This window comes from Bos indicus x Bos taurus, chromosome 2 (genome assembly GCF_003369695.1).
Source record: "Bos indicus x Bos taurus breed Angus x Brahman F1 hybrid chromosome 2, Bos_hybrid_MaternalHap_v2.0, whole genome shotgun sequence".
NCBI classification, from domain to species: domain Eukaryota; kingdom Metazoa; phylum Chordata; class Mammalia; order Artiodactyla; family Bovidae; genus Bos; species Bos indicus x Bos taurus.
In genome coordinates, this window is record NC_040077.1 from 106921032 (window position 1) to 106946057 (window position 25026).

Consider the following 25026-nt stretch of genomic DNA (forward strand, 5'->3'; position numbering starts at 1 on the left):
CAAAATTCTTTTTTCTCCCACTCCAGGAAACTAACTTGGCCCTAGGGCTCACAGTTCTTTGTCATTTCAATCCCATGTTGTGCTGTAACCTGTTGTCTATGCCTCAGAAACAGATTAAAAAATACCCCATATCAAGCTGGACCAAGAAGCACAGAAGCCATAGGGCACAAGACTATGGAAAGAGGTTTCAAGATCAGTGCTCCCCAATGGAGGCTTAGCACCAGCCACAGAAGAGAAGCATAAAAAGAATCCTGAAGGATTGGACAAGGGCCTTGACTTCATCCAGAGACATCAGTGGGCTGGGATCCAGTAATGGGTTGGTTATATGTTCCACAGGTAAGCAATCTCAAAAGCAGGAGTGTGAGCGCTTTTTATTCTGTGCTAGAGAAAACAGTGTCTCTGAGGAGCATCTGGGAGTAGCTAAGGACTCTAGAAAGACAGGCAAGACTTCCTTAGTATGTTGTGCCTTTTTGCTGACCTGCCCCATATACCTAAAATCCATGGTAGATCCTAAGTCTAGAGAACCTTCCCTGAAAGAAAGGAGGGTGTAGGATTCCCAGAAACTGTCTTCCACTCAGACAAGGAAGGCCAGTGCCCAATGGATTGGAGCCAGGATTCCCTTGTTAACAGTAGCCATGCCTGTCAACATGAGCTTCAGTTATCTGACCCTTACGGTGGAGTCTCTGACTGTATAACTCTGTGTCAAAGATGCTGCCGCCACAGGCGCTCCTTCCAAGGTAACACTAGGAAACTACTCTCCGAGTCCATCCTCAGCAGTTGAGATGGTGACAAGTTAACTGAAAAGCCCCCTTAGCTTCTTCCTCTTGACTTTCAACAGCTGAGGTTTCTGCATAGGGCCTGAAGAGACCTAGAAAAAAAAAGGAATCCAAGTTAATAGCGGTTTTGAACAGTTGCACTTAAGTTAGGAAAAGAATTTCCTTGCTCCCATGGCTCTGGCTAAGAAGGGGGTTTTGATGTCCATGTCAGGCTGTGAATGCGATGGAAGAGTCTATGAATGAGAGGCACACCGCATCCCTTTTCCCCTAGGGAAAAACTTTATAGACCATCACTGGAAGTGCAATAAGGCTGAAAGGGTGCCAAGGTCCATCATTCAGAAGAACTGCAGAGAGACGACAGCAAGGGAACATGGAAAAGACCATGACTCTCCATCTAGAAATCCACAATCCACAATTTGGACGCCAGGTCACAAATATCCCCCCATGTTGGGTTAAGGCAGGGTCAACTAGGTGACAATTCCAGGGACCACCAGCTTGGGAGCTATGGATGCAGATTCTCCCAACTCTTTTTTTTTTTTTTTTATTCGTTTATCTGGCCGTGCAAGGTCTTAGTTGCGGCACATGGGGTCTTCAGTCTTCACTGCGGCACAGAGGATCTTTAGCTGCAGCCTGTGGAATCTTTTAGTTACAGTGAGTGGGGTCTTCAGTTGCAGCATGCAAACTCTTAGCCGCAGCATGTAGGATCTAGTTATCTGATCAGGGATCTAACCTGGGCCCCCTGCATTAGGAGTGAGAAGTCTTAGCCACTGGCCCACCAGGAAATTCCCCAGACACTCTCAACTCCTGAAATGCTATCTAGGAAGCTGCTCATGACTTACTGTGGGCTCTGTCTCAGGTCCGGGGAGGGATGGTGTTGAGGAGACGGGCTCTTCTAGCTGGTTCAAACGTTGGTTATCAGTTCCCTGTGAGAAAGCACTGCTTGAGGTGTGGGGATCTCCTGAAACCAGAAAGATCAAAGGAAGATAGTGCTAAATGCCTTCTTCTTACCAGGAAGGCATTAGCATTTACAAAGCATTCTGATAAAGGCCTGGCCTTGGTTGTTGTGGTTGTTTAGTCACTAAGTCATGTCTAACTCTTTGCAACCCCGTGGACTGTAGCATCCCAGGCCCTTCTGTCCAAGCCTTGGTACTAGAATGTAAACAGACACAAATTCACTTCCAATTTACTTTTGGAAAGCTGTTTCTACTGTGAATATTCCCCAGGCCAATTGTAACCATGTAGGACAAGAGTCTCTGTGACTCAAAACAGCTAACTGTTCTCCGTATTGCCTGTCACATCTCAGGTAAGGGGATTAACTTTTTTTCCTGGTTCTCTAATTCTCCATTGGGTGGCATCACTGATTCAATGGGCATGAACTTGGGCAAACTCCAGGAGATGGTGAGGGACAGGGAAGCCCGGTGTGCTGCAGTCCATGACGTTGCGTGTGAAGAGTTGGACACAACTTGGTGACTGAACAACAACAAAATTCTCCTAGGCATGTAGACTAGTCCTAATAAAACTTTCTATAGTGATAGAATGAATACTTGTGATCTGTGTTGTTCAACCTGGTAGCCACTGGTCATATGTGGCTACTGAGCACCTGAAATGTACAAATGAGATGAGCTTTTCATTTTATTTAATTTTTATTTATTTAAATGTAAATGGTCACTATTGCCTAGAGCTACCATAATGGACAGCACAAACCTAGACCCTAAATCTAACCCCAGGGAGACCAACACCTCTAGAGCTACGTACCAGTGTCATGATGCTTCTGTCCCACCTGGATCGCTTGTCTGGTAACTGCCATATACATACTCTGCAGATTTGCGATGAAGGGTCTTCCATCACCAACACTGCATGCCTCTGGTAGTTTCTACAGGGGAGAGGAGATGCTATCATGGGTTACATGGGATTGCTAGGGAAAAACTCAATATCCCACTGGCATTAACCCCAAAAGAGTTTATATACAAAAGTTAGATCCAATATGGGGCTTCCCTAGTGGCTCAGTTCAGTTCAGTCACTCAGTCCTGTCTGACTCTTTGTAACCCCAGGGCCTGCAGCACGCCAGGCTTCCCTGTCCATCACCAACTCCCGGAGCTTGCTCAAACTCATGTCCATCAAATTGGTGATGCCATCCAACCATCTCATCCTCTGTCGTCCCCTTCTCCTTCTACCTTCAATCTTTCCCAGCATCAGGGTCTTTGCTAATAAGTAAGTTCTTCGAATCAGGTAGCCAAAGTATTGGAGTTTCAGCATCAGCATCAGTCCTTTCAATGAACATTCAGGACTGATTTCCTTTAGGATTGACTGGTTTGATCCCCTTGCAGTCCAAGGGACTCTCAAGAGTCTTCTCCAACACCACAGTTCAAAAGCATCAATTCTTCGGTGCTCAGCTTTCTTTATAGTCCGACTTTCACATCCACACATGACTACTGGAAAAACCATAGCTTTGACTAGATGGAAATTGTCAGCAAAGCAATATCTCTGCTTTTTAATATGCTATCTAGGTTGGTTATAGCTCAGATGGTAAAGCTATGGCTTAGATGGTAAAGAATCCTCCTGCAATGCAGGAGACCAGAATTCGATCCCTGGGTCAGGAAGACCCCCTGGAGAAGGGAATGGTTACCCACTCTTCTATTCTTGCCTGCAGAATTCCACAGACAGAGGAACTTGGTGGGCTACAGTCCATGGGGTTGCGAAGAGTCGGAAATGACTGAACAACTAACACACTAGATCCAATACAGACATACATAGCCAAACCCGTTGGGACTGATATAAAGACCTCTTGGGAGGTCGTCTCTTCTGAAAGGCAACTCCAAACGAATATTTTTATTTCTCTCAATACTTACATCTGTTATGCCTCCCCATGAATACCTCATAGGTTTGTAGGTTCTCGCCTCCAAAAGGATAACCTTTTAGAGAACGTTCTTAGAAAATCACACTCTTTAAATTATCCCTGAGTTGTAGATTACTATATTATTTATTTATCTGGCTGCATCTGGTCTTAGTTGTCATGTGGGATCTCCCATTGTAGTGCATGGACTCTCTAGTTGTGGCGCATACCGGCTCAGCAATTGCAGTGCACAGCCTTAACTGCTGCATGCCATGTAAGATCTTAGTTCCCTGACCAGGGATGGAACCCCCATCCTCTGCATTGCAAGGAAGATTGTTAATCACTGGACCACCAAGGAAGTTCCCAGACTACTATTTTAATCAAATTTACTCTGAAACTTCTACACTGGAGAGAAAAAAGAATGAAATCAAGGAAAAGGGAAAGAGAGCAAAATGGAAATGACAGACTGAAAGACAGGAATAAATGATGGATAATGATGTTCAGTCAAAGGAGGTGGGAGAAACAAAGTTTACAAAGTTGGGAGGCTTGCCTGCCATTTTACATTACTTATGCAATCCCATTGTGCTTTACTATAATCAGTGAACTCACCATAGGGGTGATATTCTCCCCCCAGGGAGGAGCAAATTTGCTTTTGGTGGGAGGGATAAAAACATCGTACTCTTTTCATGTAATTGCACAGATACACAAACAGTACATGAACAGAGTTCTGGTATACCCACGGTATTACCATTCTCTTAGGGGAGATAATTAGGGGGAAATGTCTTAAAAGGTTCCTCTGGAAGTTGATGATGAAAAAAAGTTGAGAAACCCTGCCATAATCACACCATATTTATCTGTTTCCTTCACTATGGAAGGAACTCTGAGTTTACATTCACAGCAAAATGTTTTGCCTAGTTCAAGTTTCATACACTTGGCTGAACTGAATTTAAGTAATGGCTGAAAACTGAAGAAAGTACAATCAAAATGAGATGAAAGAGTATGGTGTCCAGTGGACCTAAACCTGGCTGTACTTTAGGATCTGGGAAAAGGCCCAGAGCCACTTCATCTGTCCTTGTGCATGCAGATTGTCATGGTTCCCAGTCAGGTGAGCAGGTCTCAAAGGAAAGCCATGCCAGCAGCTCACATGGGAATAAACCCGAGAATCTTGGATTGCCCACATCTCACATCGAGGGCACTTCTGTTGTGCTATAAAAGCATGCATTTCTGCAAACCCACGGTGGGAGAAGGATGGAAGAGAGAGTGGGAGAAGCAGTGAAGTAGTTGCTGAACCATGGTCAAGATTACACAGCTCTTTCCCCCAAGCATGGTGGTAGCTGAAAAACTGGTTGATTCCAGGAAAGATTTCTACTCCATAGATTTCTATTCCAACCCAACCTGCAAAACACTGTGTCAGTCTTGACCTTTCACTGGAAACCACAGACAGTGAATCAGGAGCTGCATGCAGACTCTGCCTCCAGCAGCAGTCACACTCAGAGTGTAATGTCCTCTTCAGCAGCATTCCCTAAGGAATGAACTGAAATAGGTCACGGACCTCTGCCTCACCTCATTTTCGTTCCTAAGTTCAGCTCTCCAACCCCCAAGCCATCTGCTCCAGCAGAAATCCTCTATCCCATGGCCAGAGAGCCCTGACAGCAGAGAGACAAACAGGTGTTCTCTGTCCTCACATCTCATGTCTCTGGGATGTCCCTTCATGCTGCGCAGGAAGCATGGCCTCTCTTAGAGTCACCCACACATGGCTGGGTGGGCACTGTGCTGTCTGTACAAAAAAGCCAGCCGGAATCTAGGTAGTCCATGGGGGCATCTTCTCCTGCCCTTTCTACAGAACTAAACAGACTCATACAATTTCCAGAGTGACCTTTAACCAGTGCATGTATTTAGTCTCAAAAGAAAGGGCAAGAAATAAAAGGCCATTCAAGCTATTGCTGTCCTGGAACTAAGTCCAAATCCAGAACCTGTATCTTAGCCCTTCCTCCAACCTTCCCCTTCTCAGAGAGATCTGATCCTGCAGCTTCTGCCAAAGGTCATCCCATCTGAGTATCCCTTCTCAGAAAAGCACTAGGAAGAGAACACATATTTACTATGTGCTAGACACTGTTCTAGGGCTTCCCTGGTGGCTCAGCTGGTCAAGAATCTGTCTGTAACGCAGGAGACCCTGGTTCAATCCCTGGGTTGGGAAGATCCCCTGGAGAAGGATATGGCAACCCACTCCAGTTTTCTTGCCTGGAGAATCCCTACAGACAGAGGAGCCTGGCGGGCTACAGTCCCTGGTGTCACAAAGAGCTGGACACGACTGAGCGACTAAGCACAGCACAGACACTGTTCTAAGTGTTTAAATGTTCAATCCATTTTGTCTTATTCACTGCTATCTCCCTGGCACCTAGAACAATCTGGCTCACAGGAGTGGCTCAGTAACCACGTGTGAATGAATGGACATGGTAGGCATGAGGATGACCCTACCCTGCTGAGAAGTTACTCAGTCACAGCTAGTAACTGGTGGGACAGGATTAGAATCCAGACCATGAGGCTTCAGGGCCCTCACATATAACAACTACCCTAGGGACCTCTCTGAAGCATAGAATTTCAGTCCAATGGACAATACAACCTTCCCTAGGATTACAGGCCCTTATTCCTGGCATCACAGATCATCTGTATATATTCCCTTCCAGCTCAGAAACAAGATCCCTTGGGGGACAAGGAAAAGAAAAAAGCGAGCAGATAACAAGGAGGCAACTGGCCCTACCTGGGACCCTCAGAAGGCTGAAGGGTCACACCCATAATCCTGTTCTATCTGTTCCCCATCATCAAGGATTCCTTGGGCATCATTCTCAGAATATTCGAGGGAAGAGTTGGTGAGGCCTGAGCCTGGGAAGGAGAAACATTATTTCCCTGGGCAGGACAATGGTAGGGGTGAGTTGGGGCAAGCAGCAGAGATCAAAGGGAGAAGCTGGAGTCAGGACTAAGAAAAGCAAACAGCGGTGCCTCCTGCTATAGTACACTTGAGCCAGGAGCAAGGTGTACCAGCCACGAGCGGGTCACTGCCCAGAATGGAGAGGGGAAGAAGAGCCAGGTCAGTCTACTGTATAATGTGTTCATCTGATTAATCCAGAATCAATCCTACTTGGCAAAAAGGCTACTTAGATTCTATCATGAGCCAGTTACTACAGGACTGGGGGAGGGGAAGTGGATGCAGTCCTTCCTGCCTCAGAACAGGACAGAGTTAGTACAAAGATAAATAAGTCAGAAGCCCTGCCTCCAAGAGTTTACAGTAACACATAGGAAATAGGACGATTCAGGTATCCCCCACTTTTTGTAAATTTGCTTTCTGCCACTTTGCTTTTGGCTTCCCCAGTGGCTCCACTGTTCTTGCCTGGAGAATCCCAGGGACGGGGGAGCCTGGTGGGCTGCTGTCTACGGGGTCGCACAGAGTCGGACACGACTGAAGTGACTTAGCGGTAGTAGCAGTGGCTCAGAGGTAAAGAGTCCACCTGCAAGGCAGGAGACATGGAGACCCAGGTTCGATCCCTGGGTTGGGACGATCCCCTGGAGGAGGAAATGGCAACTCACTCCAGTTTTCTTAGGAAATCCCATGGACAGAGGAGCCTGATGGGCTACAGTCCATAGGGTCGCAAAGAGCTGGACATGATTCAGCAACTAAACAACAACTTTGCTTTTAGGAAAAGCCTACATTAGTATCTGTTTTTGCTAACTAGAAGAAATCCAAAAAAGATTTTCACTTTTATGAAGAAAGGTAAGTACTTCTTCACTTTACACTATTTCAGTTTATGAAAGTTTCATAGGAATGCTCTCACTTTCAGATAGAAGGAAACTGTATGTGTTGTTGTTTTTTTTTTTCTTTCAGGCATTATGCTATAAGGGAGCTATAAACAAAGAGCAATAAGAACCAGCGAAGAAGAAGAAAGGGACAAAGTCTCACTGAGAGTCCTGCAAAACACTTCAGAGGTGATGGAGTTAAGCCTTTGCAAGGTTAGACTTTGCAGTGGAAGTCTTTGAGGCACAAAGGTGTGAAAAGATAGGCCAGGTGGGCATGTGCTCAGTCATTCCGTTGTGTCCGACTCTTTGCGACCCCATGGACTGTAGCCCACCAGGCTCCTCTGTCCATGGGATTCTCCAGGCAAGAATACTGGAGGAGGTTGCCATTTCCCACTCCAGAGGATCTTCCCAACCTGGGAAGATCTGTGTCTTGGATCTGTGTCTCTTGCATCTCTTGCATTGGCAGGTGGATTCTTTACCATCTGAGCCACCAGGGAAGCCCATACATAGGTGGGAATATCTGATGGGAAATGAGACTGGACAGCTAATTCATAACCACCAAACTGCAAAGGACTTTATTTTCTGAATTAAGGATATGCCCATAGGAATTCCTTTTGTTTCATAAAGTGGATTTCTCTGCTCTACAACTACTTGCCGAGGCTTCCCTGACTTCGAACTGTTACTGATACAGGGTAATATAGTATTGCAGATGTCACGTTGAGTAATCAGGCGTTTCCTCTAGGTTTGCATTTCTAGGTTTTCTGCTACACTAGAACCTCTTCTCTACTTCCTGCTAGTACTATGACTAAGAGCCACATCACACTCTAGTCCCAAGAGCTCTGTCACTCTCTTACCTCCAGCCCACCAGGACTTTGGCCCCTGCTTTATGGCCATATCAAAAGCGTTAGGAAAACCAAAGTCACAGAAATCACAAAGGGCATTTGATCGTCCCTTCTTGTCCCTCTGGCGGCTCCTCTTCGTTGCTAGGCCCCAAACTTCCCTCCTGTTTAACAATAACTCCCACCTTCACTGAGTCTAAAACTCACTCCCAGTGGTCTGGAAATTCTAAGACTCCCTCCTACCCCCTGACCCCAACAGGATGTTGGAGCCATCCCAGTTACCACTTCCAATTAGAAACAAAAGGTTTGATCCGACCCTCAGACCTCACCCCCATTTCATCCACTCTTTCCTCTGAGGCTGCTTCAGAAAAAAAAAAAAACAAAAAACACAACATTTAGAAGTCTGGGTCAGGAAAGGCTGGACCTTGAGACACTGCTCACTCTACTCTATATGGACCCACAGGTGAAGTACACAGGCTTATAAGACAGAGGAGAAAGAGGAAAGGAGCAAACTGGAGCTCCCAGGACCAGCTGAGTAGGTCCTTGGTTCTGGCACAGCCCCAAGATCTGACACTGCCTGTCTCAGTATCATAACTTCCAGGGCAGGGCCCCAAACATGTGACTTCCCAAGGGTAAAAATCCTCTTCTCCCTCTTGTACAAACTTCCCTCCCTAGGGGGCCCAAGTCAGGTTAGGAAAGCATGGTGTGTGTGTTCCATCATGACTCTGCAACCCCATGGACTATAGCCCCAGGCTCTTCTGTCCATGGAATCTTCTAGGTAAGAACACTGGAGCGGGTTGCCATTTCCTATTAATTGCATCATTAGCTCCTCATAGGGGTAAGAGCACACTGGAAAACCATTCTAAGGTCTCAATTTACTCAAAAACCATTCTAAGGTCTCAATTTAAGGTCACCAAAATAAATAGAAAGGAATAAGAAAACTGGTTTAGGAAGAGAACTCCAAGGAGAAAGACTCTTTAGAACAGAATTCTTGCTTCCTCATCCATTCATTTGGCAAATATTTACTGGTTATCTACAGTATTTGGGATTATGTAGATGCTGGGGATACAGTACATTGAACAAAAGAAATAAAAATCCCTTGTCCTCCTGAAGTTTACATTCTAGAGAGGGGAGAGTAACAGTAAATATAACTAATTAAAACATATAAAGAGGAGAATGAAAAAACTGGAATGATACTCAACATTAAAAAAACTAAGATCATGGCATCCAATCCTATCTCTTCATGGCAAATAGAAGGGGGAAAAGTGGAAGCAGTGGCAGATTTTATTTTTTGGGCTCCAAAATCACTGCAGATGGTGACTGCAGCCATGAAATTAAAAGATGCTTGCTCCTTGCAAGAAAAGCTATGACAAACCTAGACAGCATAGTAAAAGGCAGAGATATCACTTTGCCAACAAAGGTCCTTATAGTCAAAGCTATAGTTTGTCCAGTAGACATGCACAGATGCGAGAGGTGGACCATAAAGAAGGCTGAGTGCTGAAGAATTGATGCTTTCAAATTGTGGTACTGGAGAAGACTTGAGGGCCCCTTGGACTGCAAGGAGATCAAACCAGTCAATCATAAAGGAGATCAACCCTGAATATTCATTGGAAGGACTGATGCTAAAATTCCAATACTTTGGTCACCTGATGCGAAGAACTGACTTGCTGGGAAAGACTGAAGGCAAAAGGGGAAGCAGGTGGCAGATGATAAGATGATTGGGTGGCATCACTGACTCAATGAACATCAAACTGAACAAACTCCAGGTTCAGAGGAGCCTGGTGTGCTACAGTCCATGGGGTTGCAATGAGTCGGACACAACTTAGCAACTGAACAACAAGCAACAATTAAAACATATACTCTTAGAGTAATGAAAATAAAAATAAACAAATGGGACCTAGTTAAATGTAAAAGCTTTCGCACAGCAAAGGAAAACATAAACAAGATGAAAAGACAATAATTGCAAATGAAGCAACTGACAAAGGATTAATTTCCAAAATATACAAGCAGCTCATGCAGCTCAAAATCTGAAAAACAAACAACCCAATCAAAAAATGGGCAGAAGACCTAAACAGACATTTCTTCAAAGAAGGCATACAGATGGCTAGTAAACACATGAAAAAATGTTTAACATCACTTATTATTAGAGAAACACAAATCAAAACTACAATGAGGTATCACCTCACACTAGTCAGAATAGCCACCATCAAAAAAATCTACTAACAATAAATGCTGGAGAGGATGTGCAGAAAAGGGAACCCTCTTGCACAGTTGGTGGGAATGTAAATTGATACAGCCACTATGGAGAACAGTATGGAGAGTTCTTAAAAAAATCAGGTATAAAAAATACCATGTAGGTTTGTGTGTGTGTGTATGCTCAGTCACATCCAACTCTTTGTGATCCCATGGGCTATAACCCACCAGCCTCTTCTGTCCCTGGAATTTTCCAGGCAAGAATACTGGAGCAGGTTGCCATTTTCTGTATGACCCAGAAATCCTACTACTGGGCATATACCCAGAGGAAACCACAATTCTAAAAGACACATGTACCCCAGTACTCATTGAAGTGCCATTTACAATAGCCAGGACATGGAAGCAACCTAGATGTCTATCGACAGATGAATAGATAATGGTACATACATACAATGGGATATTACTCAGCTATAAAAAGGAATGAATTTGAGTCAGTTCTAGTGAGGTGGATGAACCTAGAGCCTAATATACAGAGTGAGTAAGTCAGAAAGAGAAAAACAAATATTGTATATTAACTCATATATGGAATCTAGGAAGATGGTACTGATGAAGCTATTTGTGGGACAGCAATAGAGACACAGACATACAGAACAGACTTGTGGACACAGTAGGGGATGGAGAGGGTGGGACAAATGGAGAAAACAGCAGATTCAGATTGAAACTTATACATTACCATGTGTAAAACAGATAGCCAGTGGGAATCTGCTGTATGATAGTGTTCTGTGACAACCTAGAGAGGTGGGATCAGGTGGAGAGTGGGAAGGAGGTTCAAGAGGGAGGGGACATACGTATACCTATGGCTGATTCATGTTGATGTATGGCAGAAACCAATACAACAGTGTAAAGCAACTATCCTCCAACTAAAACTAAATTAAAAGAAACTCTAGGGATGTCCCTGGTGGTCCAGTGACTTAAGACTCTGCCCTCTGAATGCAGGGGGCCTGGGTTTGATCCCTGGTCAAGGAACTACTAATAGCTCCTACATGCCACAACCAAGATCCAGCGCAGCCAAATAAATTTTAAAAACCACAACATACACTCTATCAGATGGCGTCAGCACCACAGAGGAAAATAAATCAGCACAGGCAATATGGGGTCGGGGCAGGAACGTGTTGCAATTTTAAACAGTGGTCAAAGAGGGCCTCACTGTGAGGTGACACTATAAAGACGTAGGGGAAGTAAGAGAATGCTCCATGTGGCTCTCTAGACCTGGTGACCAGATTCCTCCCAGTTTGCCTGGTCAGCCTCAGTTTGCGTTTACTGTAATTTATCAGTAGAGCTCCTTTTCTCTCTTACGAGTGTCCCAATTTGAATGATAAATTAGGTGGTCCCTCTATTATCAGAGGAAGAGCATGGCAGGTATGTGGACACATGTTTGTGTGAAATCATAAGATAATACAGCATATGATCTTTTATTCTGTAAGATGGGAAGCCACTGGAGGTTATAAAGAAGAGAGTAAAACGATCTGACATACATTTTTAAAAGATCACTTTGAGTGCAGAAAGACAAGTGAGCAGATCTGTTAGGAGGCTGTTGCACTAACCAAGTGGGAGATGACAGTAGCTTGGGCCTGGGTGGCAACAGTGGATCTGATCAGATTCTGGATATATTGAAAGTACAGCTGTACATTGTCACCCTGCTTGTTTAAACTTCTATGTAGAGTACATCATGCAAAAATGCTGGGTTGGATGAAGCACAAGCTGGAATCAACATTGCTGGGAGAAATATCAATAACCTCAGATATGCAGATGACACCATCCTTATGGCAGAAAAGAGCCTCTTGATGAAAGTGAAAGAGGAGAGTGAAAAAGTTGGCTTAAAACTCAACATTCAGAAAACTAAGATCATAGCATCTGGTCCCATCACTTCATGGCAAATAGATGGGGAAATAATGGAAACAGTGATAGACTTTATTTTGGGGGCTCCAAAATCACTGCAGATGGTAACTGCAGCCATGAAATTAAAAGACGCTTGCTCCTTGGAAGAAAAGCTATGACCAACCTAGAGAGCATGTTAAAAAGCAAAGACACTACTTTGCAAAGATCCATCTAGCCAAAGCTATGGTTTTTCTAGTAGTCATGTATGGATATGAGAGTTGGACCATAAAGAGAGCTGAGCACTGAAGAATTGATGCTTTTGAACTGTGGTGTTGAAGAAGACTCTTGAGAGTCCCATGGACTGCAAGGAGATCCAACCAGTCAATCCTAAAGGAAGGACTGATGCTGAAACTCCAATACTTTGGGTATCTGATGCAAAGAACTGACTCATTGGAAAAGATCCTGATGCTGAGAAAAAATGAAGTCAGGAGAAAAAGGGGATGACAGAGGATGAGATGGTTGGATGGCATCACTGACTCAATGGACATGGGTTTGAGCAAACTCCAGGAGATGGTGATGGACAGGGAAGCTGGGCGTGCTGCAGTCCATGGGGTTACTGCAGTCCATCGGCGTGACTGAACTGGATGAATGGCTGATAGGATTCAGTGATGGATTGGGTATATAGAATGTGAGAGGAATCAAGGATAAGTCTATTCCAGGACATAAGGCAGAGGCTACAGAGTGATGATCCAGAAACCTAAAATAAAATCAGAGATAACCTGAAATGGCCCCTGGATCAATAGCACAGACACAGTGTGGATAATAAAAGGGGGAGACTGAGTAAGAAAGGTGAACCCAATGACCAATGCAAGTATCAGAAAGTTTAAAAAGAAGAAGCCCAAAGTGGCTTCTCATTCAAAGAAGAAGCAAAACTATTAGGAATTAGGACAAAAAAACTCTCTAAAAGAAAAGAGAAGTAAAAACAAGATTTAAGTTCTGGCTTTAGAGCCCCAAAGACTCAGATTTGTACCTAAGTTCTTCTATTTGTTGGCTGTGACATTTTGGGCAAGTTGTATTTAATCAATGTCTTATCTTGAGAGAGAAACAGATGGAGGGATGGGTAGATATGGGGGCTGGGAAGGGAGGACTGAGACAGACAACATCTACATCACAGAATTTGTGAAAGGATTAAAGGAGAGAGTAGAATAAATTGCCAAGAAATGCTGTCCTCTTCCTTTGCAGGACAAAGGAAGCTCAAGAAATGCCCTAATGCTCTAGGACATAGAGCAGCCAGCATCTCACCCAGTTATGAACCTCTCCCCAATGCATTCCAAAATATATGATCTTCCAACAATTCAGTGACTAGTCAAAGCTTAGGTCATGGGGATACAGCTAGGTCAGTAACCTAGCTCGTAACCTCTGGGGAGCTCATCGTCCACTATCACCACATAAGCCCAATCCTCAGTCTCTAGTAAGGACCAAGGTTCTGGCTTTAAACCCTGGCCTTGCCAGTTAGCAGCTATATTATTAACCTCTTTTAGCCTCTGTCTCCTCACCAGAACAATGAAGAGACCAGTATCCACTTTTATGAGGCTGTTAGAAGGACTGCATGAGATAACACATGTAAGGGTTGCCTGCTCCTTGTAAATGATGTCTCCTGATCTCCCCCCAAATGCTCTCATTGCCTCTCAAAGATCCCCCTTACTCTCCCAGTGTACAGGACCTACCCACAAGGTTAGGTTTCACTTCCATTCTCCTTACCCTCTTTTTTGGGGAGGTGGTGAGTATAAGAGTATAGAATATAGCTTCCTACTTCAGAAGCACACAAAGCACAGTTTACTCTCTGAAAAATTTTAGCTAAAGTATTCTACATGGCCCAACCTGTCCAACAACGGTTCCACCAGGAACCTTTTCTCACCATTGTTTCCTGCTCCCTAGTGAGGCCTGGGCAAGAGGCTCTGCTATGGTGTTTCCATTGTGAAGCAATGTACACTCACAAAAGGCTATTTGGAAAGTAGAAAAACATGATCTGCAGATAGGTCATCCAAATATGGGGTTTTTTAAAAATATTTTTTTAATTTATTTATGTTTGACTGCACTGGGTCTTTGTTGCTGAGTGGGCTTTCTCTAATTGTGGCGAGGAGGTGCTACTCTGTTGCAGTGCGTGGGCTTCTCATTGCAGTGGCTTCTCTTACTGCAGAGCACAGGCTCTAGGTGCATGGCTTCAGTAGCTGCAGCACAAAGGCTCAGCAGCTGTGGCTTTCGGGCCCTAAAGCTTGGGCTCAGTAGTTGTGGCCCACAGGCTTAGTTGCTCCCCCGCACTGTTGAATCTTCCTGGACCAGGGATCGAACCCATGTTCCCTGCATTGGCAGGAGGATTCCACTGCGCCACCAGGGAAGTTCCAGTAGTCATATATATATATATATATATATATATTTTTTTTTTTTAGTCATATGTTTTTGATGGGATTAATCTCACAGTTTCTTCAGAGTTTGAGGGAAAAAAAAAACAAAACAGTAATAGGGCAGAGAAAAGAGAAGTGGTGGTGATGTCTAGGTTTTTATTTTTCACTTTTTTTGGTGGCACTGTGTGGCATGTGGGATCTTGGTTCCCTGACCAGGGATTGAGCCTCTGCCCCCTGAATTGGAAGCATAGAGTTTTAACCACTGGACCACTGGGTAAGTCCCATTAAAAAAAAAAATTTTTTTATTAATGTCCAGGTTTCTAAAAGACAACCAGCTCAATCTCTGTTCGCCTCCCTTGAAACGTTTCCACAGCAGCTCACTTGGATGCAGTGTTTCAGGCGATTCCTAGCCCAAGGGGTCCCTGTGTGTGTTGACCCTCACAGAATACCCCTCTGAATTCCCTCAGTTCAGTGATCACAAACCTTGGTGACTTGGGAGAGATCCGGCACACTAAGGATACAAGGCAAGCTGCCCTTGAGATCGTCTGTGAAGTTGTTGAGACAGCTGACCTGCTCCTGTGTTTGGTCTGGTCTGGCTTTGTTGGGTCTGGGTCGCACAAGGCCCACCCTGACCACCATGCCCCACCAAGACTGACCTCGCCAGGCTCTCCTGTCGGCCTCTGGCTCCTGTGCACCCACCCCCACAGCACAGGGCTTTGCTAAGGAAAAAACACAAATAGGCCTGAACCTAATCTTCTGTTTGAGACCTTACACATTCATTATAGCTCACCTCTGTCCTCCCTACCTTTACAACTAGGTGGGAGAATGGACACATGCGTATACTCACCCATCCAAGCATGGATATAGTCCAGTCAAATCTACGTCACTATCTTATGTGGCCCGCTCTTCAAAATGGGGTCATTTTGTGCCTCACTCTCCCTCACGGAGCTGGAAATGCAACTGAGATAAAATAGGTACAGAATTCAAAACAGTTTAAGATAAAGTCTAGATTTTTCTGGTTTTGCTTAAGGAAGGCCTAGGTATCTCCCTGAACTGCACAGTCAGAAGAGAAGGGAGATGGAAAGCAAGACTATAAAGAGAGGTCCAAACAGAAAGCTTGAATTTTATTAGTAAGATTAACATTTGGGAATGCTTTAAGTGTACTAGGCACTAGGCAAAACAGTAAAAAAAAATTTTTTTTACTGTGGTAAAAGTCACATACTATAAAATATACTATTTTAACCATATTTAACTATACAAATCAGTGGCACTAAGTACACTCACACTGTTGTATAACTCTCATTTATGTATAACATACGTGTATACATACAAATATATAACATACATTTCCTGAAATTTTTACCTTCCTAAACAGAAACTCTGTCCCCATTAAACAATGACTCCCCATTCCACCCCCCAACCCCACCGCCCCCACCCCGTCTCCTCCCAGGCATCTACCAGTGTACCTTCTGACTCTATGAATTTGACTATTCCAGGTACCTAGTATAAGTGGAATTAAATAATACTTGTCCGCACCTAATGTATATTGGGATGCCTTTTCAAAGTTAATACATGTCCTACAAAGCACTTTAATGTGTTATTTTAATTAATCTTCACAGTAAACCTATTAAGTAATCTGTTAATCTAATAATCAGTCTCATTAATTTATACAGGAAAAAAGAAAGGCTCAGAGAGGTTATGAAACTTGACCAACGCCACAGCTAGAGAGTAGCAGAATGGGGCAGCAAAAGGCCCAGGAAGCTGAACCTCAGAACATACACACACTTGCACCACTCCACTATGTGGCTTCTTAAAAATCACCCCTGGAGGAGGATCCCACATACCTTGGAGCAACTAGGCCCGTGTGCAACAACCATTGAGCCTGGGAGCCCTAGAGCCCACGGTCTTCAAGAAGAGAGCCCTCCCCAGTGAGAGGCCTACACGCTGCAACTAGAGAGCAGCTCCCGTTTGTCAAAACTAGAGAAAAGCCTTCGCAGCAATGAAGACCCAGCACACCCAAAAATGAATAAATAAAATAATATTTTTAAAAAATCACCCCCAGAAATAGCCATGTGTCCCTCCCATCCCCCACCTGCCATTCCCCAGGAGGAGCTTGGTCCCCCCTGGTTCTGAGACTCATAGTACTAAAATGTACCTCTTTTGCCTTCTTTCTTAAATCTCCAAATAGCCCAAGAGACTGACAGAGGGGAAAGACAAAACACCCTCCAAAGAAGAAACACCTTACTTATTAACTCCTTGACTGTCCTCTAATGGGACTAGAAAATCAGAGAAATGAATCTCTGGTACGGGGAGGCTCTCAACTCTAAATCTCCTTTTCAAATAAGTACAGCCCCTCAAAGTCATAGCAGGAAGGCCCCTCAGCTCTGCCCCCAAAAGAAAAATAATGGTAAAGGGAGTGGAAGTGAAGGTGGGGGCAGGGGCCGCTGCTCTCATAAGAGCCCTTTGTGGTGGTGCCTCTGAAAGGAGGTTTTGCTAGACAAGGTGGAACTTCTCAAGGTGACAAGCAAATGGTACAGCCTAAGCGGTGACCCTTTGCTCGCTCCATAACCACCCCCTCCCCTCTGGAGAGCCGGAGCCTAAACTGTCCCTGAAGCCCCACCCAGCCCCAGCACAAACCCCGGCTTTCTAACTAACAAGCAGCAAAGGGGCTGGAGTAGGGGGGGACGTGAGTGGTTTCCTGGGGGGAGGAATCCTCAGAGCCCCTCAGAAAATGCAGCAGCAACTCTCATTCCTTCTCTCTCTACTCCCACTCCTTCTCCAGGAAGAACAAGCAGCTCCTGTCAGCTCTGGCTCGGGGCGGGGGCACCGACCCGCCTCTCCAGGACAACCAGTCTGAAGGATAGTTTAGCCCCCCTCTCAAGTCAGCCGCCTCACCATCCTTTCTCCAAATGGAAATGAAATGAGGAGGTGAGAACCAAAAAGAAAAAAGCATCAGGCCTAATGACAGAAAGAAAATCACAGCCATACAGCAGGCATCTGACTGAAGTGCGTGACCCTTGCACTGTGCCCCCAGCACCCCGCAGGAGCACATATTTCATTTTCCCCCTGTTTTAGCGGGGAAGAGAGGACAGTCAGCTGGGTCTGCAGGGCACAGAGGTGATTTAGAGGACCTGGTAGTTAGTATCATCTGTAGGACCTCTACCACCAGAGGGATTCTCTTTCACTCCCCATTACATGCTTGACAGCTGGGAACACAGATCACGGCGGCTGTGATCTCAGGGCCTCCCCACCCCCACCCCGCCCATCCTCTGCACCTCTTGAAATCTTCCTCTACAGGGTGATGCACCGTCCCATAACACACACATACACACACACACGCGCACACACACATGCGTGTTCATGATAAGGGCCTGACCTTCATGACCTTAGGTAGGCAAAGATTTCTTAACAGGACATAAATCATAAGAAAAGATTGATAAATTGAACTATATCAAAGTTAGGAACTTCTGTTCATCAGAAGATACAATTTAGAGAGTAAAAAAGCAAGCTCTCAAGTGGGAGAAGATATTTGTAAAACATATAATCAACAAAGGACTGACTCATTTTCAGAATATTTGAAGAACTCCGAGAAATTAATTGGAAAAAGTCAAATAACCCAACAGAAAATTGACAAAAGGCTTGGTCATAGCTAAATGATCCATAATGACATAAAAATGTTCAGAACCTCATTAGTTACTGGGGGAGTTAAAAAGCCACAATAGGATACCACTACACATGCACTATAAATGGCTAAAAGGAAAAGGCAGATAATACGAGTGTTGGCAAGGATGTGGTACAAACCAGAACTCTTATATATTGTGTGTGTGCGTATAAATTAATGTAGTCACTTTGGAAAACTGCTTGGCGGTATCTATGAAATCTAAATATATGCGTAACTATGAAGCATCCAGGGCTTCCCAGTTAGTTCAGTTGGTAAAGAATCAGTCTCACCAATGCAGGAGACCCAGGTTTAATCCTTGGGTGGGGACAATCCCCTGGAGAAGGAAATGGCAACCCACTCCAGTATTCTTGCCTGGAAAATCCCATGGACAAAGGAGCCTGGTGGGCTATAGTCCATGGGGTCACCAAGAGTCAGACATGACTTAGTGACGGATGAATAAATTGTGGTACAGTCTTACAATAAAATACAAAAATGAAAATTAACAAAGTACTATCAACATGGATGAATTTCAAAAAAATTTTGTTGAGTGAAAGAAGTCAGACACAAAAGAGTATAGACCATATAATTCCACAAACAGACAAAATTAACCAATCGTATTAGAAGTCAGGACAGTGACCCTTTGGAGACAGTAGGTACTGAGTACCAGGAATTTTCTAGTTCCTGATTTGGGTGCTGGTTACACAACTATGTTCATGCTGTAATTCTTCAAGCTCTTTGTTTACGACAGAGGCTCTTTTCTATACGCATCTTATGCTTTTATTTTAAAAGTTTACTAATAGGAGAAAAACAATTTGGCAACTCTCCTGAAAGTTAAATAATAGAGTCACTATATGACCGAGCAATTGCACTCCTAGGTATATACCCAAGAGAATTGAAAATGTATGTTCATACAGAACTTATACACAAATGTTCATAGCAGCTTTATTCATAACAACCCCAAAGTGGAAAACAACCCAACTGTCCATGGATGAATAAACTGATGTGGTATATCCAACTGATGAATGAGTAAACAAATGTGGTATATCCATATAAAGAGATATTATTCTGCCATAAAAAGGAATAAAGTAGATACTTGCTTCAATAGATGCACCTTGAAAACAATGCTAAGTGAGAGAAGTCAGACACAGAAGACCATATATTGTATGATTCCATTTGTATGAAACATTTAGGAGAGGTGACTCCAAACAGAGATAGAAAGTAGATTAGTGTTTTCCAAGAATGGGGCAGTAGGGAATGGAAAATGACTGCAAGTGGGTACACTGTTTCTTTTGGGGGGGGGGTGATAAAAAGGTCCTGGAGGTAGATAGCAGTTGTAGTTATACAGTCTTATGATTATTGTAAAAGCACAGAATTGTACATTTTCATTGTATATATTTTTGGTAAATATTATGGTATGTGAACCATACCCCAATTTTTCAAAACAAAACTGTTATTTTTATTTTTTAGAAAAGATAAAGTCTCGGGGAGGGAGGAGGGCGGAGGGTTCAGGATGGGGAACACAGGTATACCTGTGGCGGATTCATTTCGATATTTGGCAAAACTAATACAATATTGTAAAGTTTAAAAATAAAATTAAATTAAAAAAAAAAAGAAAAGATAAAGTCTCTATTCTCCCACTCTCCTCTGTCTATTCTCTGTTACTTCTTTCAGGAATAGACTCTCAGCCTCCCAACAGGCAGGTCTGGACAACTGTCAAAGGATTTTTTTTTTCTCTTTCAAAAGACTTTAACAGTAGATTCTTGCCTAGTGGCCAAGTGACTGGCATTAGCACCAAATGGGGACAGAGGATGGGCTCTAGAGTCACGTAGGCTTAGCCTTGGAAATAAGCCCACCACTTACATATTTTTGGCTAAGTGTCTTTATATTTTTTTTAAGATTTTTTTCTTTAATGGGGACCATTTTTCAAGTCTTTACTGAATTTGTTCCAATGTTGTTTGTCTTGTGTTTTGCTTTTTTTGGCCACAAGGCATGTGGACCTTGGTTCCCCCACCAGGGATCGAATCCACACCCCTTGCACTGGAAGGCAAAGTCTTAACCACTGGACCTCCAGGGAAGTCCCCTTTTCCATGATTTTGGATAAGTGTCTTAATCTCTTTGAGCCTCAATTTTCTTTCTATAAAATGAGTAGAATAATTCCTATCAATCAGGGTTGTTGCAAGGATTGTTAAATGAGATCATGTATGTAACATATTAATTCCACTCACCTGAAGTTCTAAGCAACCTCAGCTACTTGAATACAACCAACGTGAAAAGTGAAAGTGAAGTCGCTCAGTCGTGTTCAATTCTTTGAGACCCCGTGGACTGTAGCCTACCAGGCTCCTCCATCCATGGGATTCTCCAGGCAAGAATACTGGAGTGGGTTGTCATTTCCTTCTCCAGGGGATCTTCCCAACCCAGGGATCAAACCCAGGTCTCCCGCATTGCAGGCAGACGCTCTACCCTCTGAGACACCAGGGAAGCCAGGAGCACTTCAATTTGGCAAAACACTCAGATCCCAAGTCCATCACTTTATCTTTCTAAGCTTTAATTTCTCCAATTTCAGAATGGGAATAAGAATACTGCCTGCATTTTAGAGTAATTTTGAGGATTAAATGAAGTAATGTATGTGAAGTGCTCACCAACACTTTGCACATAGAAAAGTGTTAGTCACTCAGTCATACCCAATCCTTTGCGACCCCATGGACTGTAGCCCACTAGGCTTCTCTGTCCATAAAATTCTCCAGGCAAGAATACTGGAGTGGGTTGCCATTCCCTTCTCCTGGGGACTTTGCTGACCCAGGGATTGAACCCGGGTCTCTCACATTGCAGGGGGATTCTTTACCATCTGAGCTACCAGGGAAGCCCAGAAAGTACTCACTAAATATTAACTGTTATTATTAAGTCATTAAACAAAAAAACTGTTGACTGTGCCAGATAGTATGCTGTGTCCTAAGGATAAGAAAGAGTTCTCTGCCTTCAAGGAGCTCATAGTCTGGTTGGGGAGTCAGTCACATAAACAAATAATTGTTCTCATTGCTGGGCACACACTGGAGTCTTTGACTGCCAGTCAGAAACACTAGGTCTGAGGCATTATAAAATCAAGCTGGATATGTGAAGAACGGGGGTAGAGTGGGGGCAGTGGTGAACAGACTAACCATGAATCAACAGTAGACCCCTTCTTTTTTCTACAAACAGCCTACAAGAATCTAGATAAACAGGCAGGCAGACTTTGACTTCCTTCTAAGCATTAATACCAACCAGGCAGGGGCTTATGGGCATCTCCTATGTATCTATCTCCCCTACTCTTCAAGTGGCTGGTTCTTTCTCATCTTTAAGATCTCAGTTTAATGGCACCTCTCCTGGCACCCTTACCTAAAGTATTTGTTCTTAGAGCACTCTATTCTTTTTCCTCAAAACAGTCATAATAAATTTCAATTATTTGTTTACTTGTTTCCTATCTCTCCCAGTAGATTGTAAACTCCTAGAGTTCAGGTTCATTCAGCAAATATTCACTGAGTACCTCTATGTGCCAGGCTCTGAAGTACGCACTGGGAATTCAGCTTGGGGATAGAGACATGGCTGCTGCCCTCATAGAGCTTATAGTCTATATTTGCTGCAGATCTTTGGGATGGACGTTTATCCCAATCCTGGCTGAGAACCTCTTCAGACTAGCCCAGTCAGGAATGAGTCCTGGGCTGCCAGTCTCTCACTGAGTCCAGAAACAAGAGGCTGCAACTCTAGGGACATCTTATCCTTTTGCAGTCCCAGATTCCCATGCTCACAGCCCAGCTGAGGTTAAGTGAAGCCAAACAACACAACCTCAGAGCCATTCCAGCAAATTCTCTCCTTGTAAAGCTACTCCTATCAGCATTTGGGACTAGGGGATCAGGGTCACAACCATCTCCTGCTATTAAAGGATTGAGACCATGTATGTGTATGTATGTGTTTGCATACACACCTTGTTCATTTAATAAAGAATCTGAAGCAGATTTTAAAATAATTCTTTCCATTTTATTATCTCCCAGTCCTGGAAAACAGTGTTCCCTTGGCCTATTCCCAGAGAATTTGCTGCTGACTCTATTAACTAAAGCCTCGTGGAGCATCCCTTGCTCACGCTCAGGCTGGCTTTTGCAAGAAGCCACCTTGGGATGGTCAGGTTTAATGTTAAAGAAGCTCAGACTACTGGAAGCAGGCATAGTGAGAATCTTGGAGCACTGAATTTGAAAAGTGCTGAGGACTCTAGTTATTCCTTCTCTGTAGGACTTAAAAGGAGACTCTCACCTCCCTATCCCTACCTCCCACCGCACCCCACCCCAGACATACATCCTTTGCCAGAACCAACTGTTCTTGCTTTTAGAATGCTTACATGTACATCTTTATTAACACATTAAATTATAAGCTCTCACAGTGGATCAAATAGCCACCAGAATTTCAAACAGTGATGAGCATAAACTATATTTCACAATATCTGTAAACTATAAAATGATCTGTGATTTCTTTTGGTGACAAAGTCACAAAAACTGCTAATGACATGGTGATTTTCTGCATATATTTGTTTAGTTTTTTAATTGAAATACAGTTCATTTACAATAATTGTGCTAGTTTCAGGTTACAGCAAAGTGATCAGATATAGATAGATAGATATTCAGATTATTTTCCACTGTAGGTTAAGATATTGAATATAGTTCCATGTGCTATACAGTAAATCCTTATTGTTTATCTATTTTATGTATAGTAGTTTGTAACTGTTAATCTCATACTCCTAATTTACCCCTCCTACCCTCTGTTTCTCCTTTGATAGCCCGTAAATTTGTCTTCTATCTTTGAGTCTGTTTCTGTTTTGTATATGAAAAGTAAAAGTGGCTCAGTCAAGTCTGACTCTTTGCGACCCCGCGGACTGCAGCCTGCCAGGCTCCTCTGCCCATGGAATTCTCCAGGCCAGAATACTGGAGTGGGTAGTTGTTCCCTTCTCCAGGGGATCTTCCCAACCCAGGAATCGAACTCAGGTCTCCTGCAATGCAGGCGGATTCTTTACCATCTGAGCCACCAGGGAAGATTCTATACGTAAGTGATACATGATGTTTGTCTTTTTTGTGTGTGGCTAATATTGCAATATATATGTATGTGTGTGTGTGTGTATATATATGATGTTTTCTTAAACCAATGATCTGTTGATAGGCACTTAGGTTGTTTCCATGCCTTGGCTATTGTAAATAATGCTGCTATGAACAGTGGGGTGCATATATCTTCTTGAATTACATTTTTCCTCTTTTTGGAATATATGCCCAGGAGTGGGATTGCTGGGTCATATGGTAGCTTTATTTTTAGTTTTTCTAGGGAATCTCCATACTGTTTTCCACAATGCTGCTGCTGCTGCTAAATCGCTTCAGTCATGTCCGACTCTGTTTTCCACAATAGCTACACCTATTTACATTCCCACTAACAGTGTAGAAGGGTTCCCTTTTCCCAACAGCCTCTCCAATATTTATCATTTGTAGGCTTTTTGATGATAACCATTCTAACCTTGCTTATGTTTATAATAGAAAGAAATGCTAAATTTCAGTTACAGGTTAATGAAAATAAAGATGCAACTTTCCTCCTATCCAATTCACAGAACTCTGAATCCTAAGCATGAATTCTCAAAGGATTCATGGACCAGGGTGAAAAACTTCTGCTATAAAGATTCTCATTGGGTAACAGTGCTTGCTTACTTATCAACAGAAAGACCACGCAGACCTAGTCAGAGGAACAAGGCAAGCCAAAGCCACACGTCAGTCAATAACTTTTAGGATCGGAAACAAACCAGGCAGCAGGTCACTGTGAGGTGCAGAGATGGGAGGATCTGGAGATCTCGGGGAAAGACACTGCCTTTCCGGTTTCTGTGAAAGTTTCTGTGTCGTCGTTGTTGCTGTTCACTCAGTCATGTCCGACTCTCTGAGACCCCATGCACTGTGGCATGGAGGCTTCCCTGTCCTTCACCATCTCCCGAAGCTTGCTCAAACTCATGTCCATTGAGTCAGTGATGCCATCCAACCATCTCATCCTGAAATTAGGTACTGACACATCTTCTTGTGCCTTTTCACTAAATTTCCTTTTTACTTAAACTAATTGAGGGAATTTTTTTCTTTACAATTAACTACTGAGATAATCCTTTAAACAAATGAGTGTACCGAACCATGTTTATAATACATTGTGTTTATTTGTATACATTAACATCCTACTGGATTATGAATTCCTTTAGAGCCCAGAGTATGTATAACCTTAATTCTGTAAAGCCCATGGCTGCTAATGTACACAAACCCACTATAGCAGATACTGACAATATCAAAGCCTCTGAGGAGGAGGGAAACATGCCTTTCTTCTTCCTATGTGGCTAAACCTGGCAGGCAAACCTGGGCAGTTTACAGAGTGAGCTCGTAGGAGCCTGATGAAATGGATTAGGATGACAAATCACCGAAGACGTTTTGGTATCATCTGAATCATTGTAGAGCTCTAGGTTTAGGGAGGGCAAAAGCAAGAAAAAGGTATAAATGGCCAGAAGAAGAAACCAAAGTTGTCAGAAGGCCTCTTAGAAGATGTATCTTTAAGCGATATTCCATTTTATTGAGGGGGAAAACTGAGGGGGATAAGTTGTGTCCTGAACAACTTT

At 43.5% G+C, this 25026-nt stretch overlaps 1 protein-coding gene across 2 annotated transcripts in view; it reads right to left on the reverse strand.

Annotated features, from left to right (window-relative positions):
* Positions 1–353: 353 nt before the first annotated feature.
* The window catches only part of NHEJ1 (non-homologous end joining factor 1), a 92243-nt gene continuing 67570 nt past the window's right edge, over positions 354–25026 (reverse strand). The window contains exons 6-8 of one of the 2 annotated variants that reach the window (XM_027513660.1): positions 2532–2649; positions 1616–1734; positions 354–868 (exon numbers count right to left, since the gene is read on the reverse strand). In XM_027513660.1, coding sequence (XP_027369461.1) covers positions 794–868; positions 1616–1734; positions 2532–2649 — 312 coding nt within the window. In that variant the 3' untranslated portion in view covers positions 354–793. The remainder of the gene's footprint in view (positions 869–1615; positions 1735–2531; positions 2650–25026) is intronic. The other variant, XM_027513664.1, reaches the window with a different exon arrangement.